Source organism: Mastomys coucha, unplaced genomic scaffold (genome assembly GCF_008632895.1).
Source record: "Mastomys coucha isolate ucsf_1 unplaced genomic scaffold, UCSF_Mcou_1 pScaffold20, whole genome shotgun sequence".
NCBI lineage: Eukaryota > Metazoa > Chordata > Mammalia > Rodentia > Muridae > Mastomys > Mastomys coucha.
In genome coordinates, this window is record NW_022196903.1 from 50,165,467 (window position 1) to 50,172,059 (window position 6,593).

Sequence of the window (6,593 nt, forward strand, 5' to 3'; positions counted from 1 at the left end):
TGCCCCAGCTCCAACTCTTTATTGTGCAAAAAGCCACACTCCTTACTCAACTAGTAGGCTAGGGAAAGTCACCTTCCCCATGGAAGCTGGTACAGGTGAGAAAGTGACATTCACATATCCTGCTAACCGGTTATTGCTGGCTTTAAATAACCGTCAAAAACACAAGCACACATTTCTTCATAGCTGGGAAATCCAGTATTTCTGGGTCACCCGAACAGTCTTCCACTCCTGTCATAGAAAGGCCCGGGAACCTGGAAGCTGTCCACTCCAGCTAGCACCTTGTACACATTGGCATCCCTTTTCTGAACCAGGGCATGGTGACCAGACTAACTGTGGTTGGCACCTGCAAGTCTGCTGAAGCTGCTGAGACAAGAGACCCTCAAGAGCTGCCTTTGGCCACTGTGAGGGAAGCTGGTAGGCCTGGCTAGCTCCCTCAGTAGGTAACACCACCTGCAGGCCCCAACATTGGCCCCAGCTCCAACTGCTTCATTGAAAGCTTTGTGCTACCTGCAGCACCATCTGCCGGGCTTTTCTCCTCCTTTCTGACCTATGCCTGCATGTGTGCTCACAGTATCGGCTCTTAGATAAATGTTTGGCAGCCAAACACTTGTCTGTTGTTGGAAGAAGACATTCCAAGACAGAATCCAGAGAAACAACTTTATTTTAACGAGCTTTGATCAGGGTACAAAAGGAGCAAAGGGGGTGGATTTTGGTGCTGAAAATAGAGAACCTTCGATTTTCCCTTGTGACTGTGACCAGGTAATAGAAACAACAAGGTCAGGGTTAGAAAGCTGTGGAGCAAGGCTTTACAAATGATTGCTGTAACTTCCTCGGGAAAGGAAGGTGATTCTCTGCCAGTGGCCTCAGACACTGGGACCCTTTCGGGCAACCACGAAGCATAAACCATCATTGATGCAGTAGGCCTCTGAGTAGCTGAGGGGGACGCAGTTACACCTCAGCACCTGGCAACCGGCATCTTGAATGGCCTTCTCCACCGTCTCCTTCTCCAGGTAGACCCCAGAGAACTTCTTGGGGCCCACCATATAGTGCTGGAAGCGCAGAGTAACCAAGGTCACCAGGTGCCCTCCTGGCTTCAGCAGGCCAGCCAGTCTGCGCAAGGCTGCCCGGTAGGTATCTACATCAGGACAGGCACACTCCATGGCCAGAAAGGTCAGCACACAGTCAGCCAGAGGCACTTGAGCTGACCCCAGCGGGGGTGTCTTGGTCACATCACACCTCAGTACACGAGTGACTGTCCTTCGGAGCTTGGCCTCCTTCTCCTGCCACCTGCTTCTGGGAGAGGGCCAGAGAGATGCTGTGATGATTATCACGGAGAGCATGACCGCAATGAGCCCATATGATAAGTGATAAAGTTCATACTTAGAAAAAACAGCTTTTGTGGTGCTTACGATTTTTTTCTGGCCCCACAACCATCCTGCTATTTAATCTAATTGGCAATATGCCATGCAGCTGGAAACAGAGACACAAAGCTGCTCACAGCCACCAGGGATGGAGGATTTGGCATCTGATTTTGTCTTCCTCTTTCACACATTCCCTTCCTTCTTAAAATCATTCAGTCTCTTTGGAGTATTTCACTGTTATTATTATTTTTTCACTATTATTATTTTTGTTTTTATATGTGTGTGGGGGTGCACATGTGTGGAAAAGTGCATGCAAATGTTTGTGCGTGCGTGTGGAGGCCAGAGTAACCTCAGCTGTCATTCCTCTGGAGCAGTCTCTGTTTTCTTCTTTTATTGACACAGTGGCTGAGGAGACCCACAGGGTTGCTACAGACTCGAGCATCCTCCAAGCTCCTCCGTGGGATTTCTCTGGTTATTGTCACTGCTAGAGTAGCTCTGCCACCTGCTGCCCCGACTGGGTTTGACACTCTCGTCGGCTTGGTATACTGAATAGTTCTTTTAAAGACACAGGTCCTGAACTAATGAGACTATTCAGTGGGTAAAGGAGCCGGCTGCCAAGCAAGCCTCATAAGCTGAGTTCTACCCTCATGTTGAAAAGAGAGAGCCAGTTCCCACAGGTTAGCCTCTAACCTCCACACATCCATTGTGGAATTCATGCCAACACACACACACACACACACACACACACACACACACACAAACATGCACACACCAGATATACATGTATACCGACACTGCATTGTATACACACATATATATATACACATATATGAACACATATACACACACATATACATATGCACATTAACATACAAATATATAATCTCAAAAAGACATACACACATTCACATACACATATTCATGCTACATCCACACGTAGTACAAACACAAATACACATGTGCACATTCATACACACGTGCATACACGCTGTATCATTATGTCACTTTTGTCACAGTGTGTGGCCTTGGTGGCCCTCCCTGAAGCCTGACCATGTCCTCTTCATACATGGGTCTGAAGCCCTTGCTGTATGGCTCATGTCACTTGCATGGCCTTCCTGAGATGCATCCATCCCTGTTCTCTCACTGCAGCTACAGGAGAGGTCACCTCTAGCCCAGAACCTTGCTCTCCTGTCCCTGCTGAAGCCTCTCTCCGACCCTGCACTATCTCTCTCTGTCTAGCATGATGGTAGCTATCTTCCTGTATAACAGGAGCTCCATGGGGCTCCCTCCTCCTGGCTGTGTGTGTGCTTGACTCATGACACCAGATGGGACTATCTCCAAGGTACCTATAATTAGCGTCCCTCTAACCATGACCTGCAGACTGTTCTGTACTGTAACAGTCAGTTCTCTGTTCCAATATTTCAGGACAGAAATATTAATCTGTTTCTACTCTGTTCTGAGGATGGCTAGAGGACCCTCTCTAAGCCAGGGCCTCAATTTCCCCATTTGTAGGATAAGGTCAGAATCACTGACCCTTGAAGCTCCAGTTGGGACATATACCTTCTATGAACCAAAATGACACAGGACCTGCTACAGAAGGTCACTGTCATTGGTCTCTGTGCTTTGTCACAACACTGAGGGGACAAGTGTAGGGTGTACTCCACAGCCTGGCTTTCCACAACAAGTGTGCCCCTCCAACATCAAAGGAGACACTGAACCAGTTTCCAGAGCAGAATAGGTGTGGTGTGAGCTGGGACTGTCAGCAGGACTTCCTGAAGGAGGTGACATAGAAGCTGGTGTCACAGCTGGGTTGAACAGGTACAGAGAAAGAGAGAGTAGGGCCAGATGGTTGTGGGCAGCATTAGGGCTGGAGGTGGGACTGACCCAGAGGGAATGTTATAGGTTCATGAGGTTAAGGCGGGCCAGGAGGAAAGTGAGGTGGGTGGTGGGTTCATGTGCTGTCTGAGCACCAGAGGGGCCTTGTCTGAGAAGGACAAGGTGGGTGGACAACATAGAACCATTTGCAGGTAGATACCTGTCTCCTTCTAGCTCACACACATGTTGCACTACGGAGGACCAGTCGTAGGCTCCTGGCTCCTTCTTCAGCCATTTCTGCAGTTCCTGCAGGTTCTGCGGGGTGTAATCAGTGGCAATGATCTCCCGGAAGACCTCACATGCTGAAAGCAGCTGGTAGATGGTGGGGCCAGAGCCAATGTCAATCAGGACATCGCCCCCTACACCTCCTGTGGAGAGAGATAGTGTGGCAGGTCTGGGTACCCTGACTTCACATCCTGCTGAGCAGCTCCAAACCACCTTAGGATGCTCCAGCTGGGAAGGGCAGCAGCTCCTTGCCTCTGGGCTGTGTGTTGACAGGACTGGGGAGCAATGCTGGGGGTGGGGTACAGCTGACATTCTCAATTGCCTCCCCATTACCCCAGGATACTCGTGGAGGCCTGGGAGGTATGTCTGGCCTTCTGGATAAATTTAGGATTTCTCTCTCTCTCTCTCTCTCTCTCTCTCTCTCTCTCTCTCTCTCTCTCACACACACACACACACACACACACACACACACACACACATCAGTTGACACAGGCTTATTTTGAAGAACTGGGGGAATTGATAGAGTGGCAGGGTCTGGGATAAAGGCTGAGAAGGACACCAGCCAGTTCTCAAGAGCCCTTTTGGTTTGCTCGGAAAGGCAGCCACACATAAGAAAGTGAGGCAGCCTAGGGTATGCCTTCTTAGCCTGCTCTCTCCCATCTGCAGTCTCCTTTTATACCTACTATGCTTCTGCCAAGGACCGATGCCTGTACTCTGCCCCAGCTTTCTCCAGGAGCACTGGACTTCCTTTCCTCTCTATTCTGAGGTTGCTCCTTGCTATTGCTTTCTTGGCACTGAATGTCTGGTTAAGAAGGTTTTCGGAGGGTATACTGAGCAATCCCCAGAGTCACATAGAACACACTTTCCCCATTAGTGCTGGGCCACCTCAAGTATTATGTTTTCTTCTTGCTGGTATTACTATTAGCTCTCTGACTTTGGCCACCTCTCTCCCTCCTCAGCCTTAGTTTCCCCTTAGACTTTGGGGGCAAATTATGGAAACTTGTATGAATGTTTGTGGGGAAGAATTTTCATAAGGATTTTTTTTTTTTCAGAGAGATTCAAGGTCCCAGAAAGGCTGCTTTCTGGAAGGCCTCTCTCTGGCAGAAGGGGAAGGAGGAGCAGCCTTGGTGCCCAGTCCCATGTCACTTCTCTCAGCGTGGGCCTAGGAGCTTCACAAATCTGGGTGTACCCCTCAAAGTTTACGAGTGAAGCACCTGAAACTGATTATGGTTGCAAGCCAAGTTCTTTGTTCCTGAAGCATGGCTCCTCTGGATCCATAAACATTGCCGTCTGTGGGCTCTGCTGGTTGGTCACCTCGGTAGCATCTGTATGTACAGAATGAGCTCTTCCTGTTCGTGCGGCTCCAGCCCCTCCCCAGGGAGACCTCGGCCACTCACCTGTAGAGAAGGTCTGGTGGAGATTCTGCAGGCTAAACTTTACAATTTCCTGTTCTGCCACGGTGCCAGAGTCGAAGCTGTAGAAGGTGGTCAGGTAGTCTTTGGGAGTGAACTCTCTTTCATAGTCCTCACCTCCCATGTACACCTTGCCCTCCATTCTAGTCAGCCTACAGAGCTCTCTGGACTCCTTTGCCCCTGAAGAGTGCTCATCCCTTCCCACCATGCCTTTTATAATCTCTTTAGTAGACTTTCCTTCTCAGGGAGGAGCTAGGGTCCCTGCAGATGGTGTCGAGAGTGCTGGTGTCAGATTTCTGGCTGGATTTGATTTTTGTGATGAAGCAAGAGAATGTGAGAGAGCTCCCAGTCCTGTTCTGGGTCATTGGGTCTTGAAGCACTCATACCTGGTCCTCTTGGGTGGTGTGTGGACAACGGGGATCGGGAAAGAGAGAATTACAGAGGGACCGAGGTACACAAACAGACAAAGAGAAAGAGGCAGAGACCAAAGAGATGAGGGTCTTCTCAGGGGTGTTTCACTCCTGGGTTGAGAGTAGAGGGTGGGGACACAGGGCCAGGCCCCCAGCCAGCACATTCACGGGCCCTTGGGCTTCATCTCTGATATGTCAAACAAAACAAGAACCAGAAGTGCTCCTTGGGCTGGGGAAGTAGGAGGATCAGAGATTGTTAAAATCTCTCTGCTATTCTACACTCAGTGAACTTGCCTTAGTAAACAGCTTGCCTTTAACGGAGTTAATGATTCCCTAGTGGTTTAAGTCTTGTTTTCTCATTTGGCTTAATGTTTTCTTTTCTTTTTTTTTTATGAGCTCAGGGGTAAACTTTGACAGCACCTCCCCAAATACTAGGCCTGTGTGTTTGACCAACCCCTATACTTGGACAAACAATTGAAAACATGTCATGACACTGCATAGAGTGCCACACATCCACACACACGTGTGTACACACGTGCATGTTGTCCTCCACCCCCAGAATCATCATCAGCTTACATAGATCTGGTGTGGTCTGGTCTGGTTGCTTTGAAAGATGATGCCCCGGTTTGCCTTCTATTGCTTTGGTAAACACCATGACCAAAAGCAACCTGGGAAGGAAAGGGTTTCTCTGGCTTGTACCTCCTGATCACAGTCTGTCACTGAGGAAGGGCAGGGCAAGAAAACTCAAGCAGGAGCAGAGGCAGGGACATTGAAAGAATACTGCTTTCTTATATAACCCAGAACCACTGGCCAAGGGGGTGGCACCACAAGGAATCACCCCATGGACCAGCCTGATGGAGGCCATTACTCACTTGAAGTTCTCTCTTCCCAGGTGACTCTAGCTTGTGTCAGGTTGGAAAATAACTAACCAACACAGTTGCTACCACAAAGGGAAAATGGACAGAGGCTGTGTAGACTCTTACTCTGCTGTAGGGAAGTCTGCAGTGGTCATACACACACACACTCATACACATACATACACACATACACACTCATACACACACACTCACACACACAGACACACACATACTCACACACAGACACACACAGACACACACACTCACACACACTCACACACACAGACACACACATACTCACACACACACACACTCACACACACATACACTCACACACACTCACACACACACACTCACACACACTCACACACACTCACACACACATATACACACTCACACACAGAGACACACACTCACACACACACTCACACACAGACACACACATAGACACAC

At 49.1% G+C, this 6,593-nt stretch overlaps 1 protein-coding gene across 1 annotated transcript; it reads right to left on the reverse strand.

Annotated features, from left to right (window-relative positions):
* Positions 1-643: 643 nt before the first annotated feature.
* Positions 644-5,067, reverse strand: Inmt (indolethylamine N-methyltransferase). The gene is made up of 3 exons (XM_031380850.1): positions 4,859-5,067; positions 3,397-3,604; positions 644-1,293 (listed from the first exon to the last, which is right to left on the reverse strand). The coding sequence occupies exons 1-3, from the start codon at positions 5,013-5,015 to the stop codon at positions 864-866; spliced, it is 795 nt and encodes a 264-aa protein (XP_031236710.1). The 5' UTR covers positions 5,016-5,067; the 3' UTR covers positions 644-863.
* Between the last annotated feature and the right edge of the window lie 1,526 nt (positions 5,068-6,593).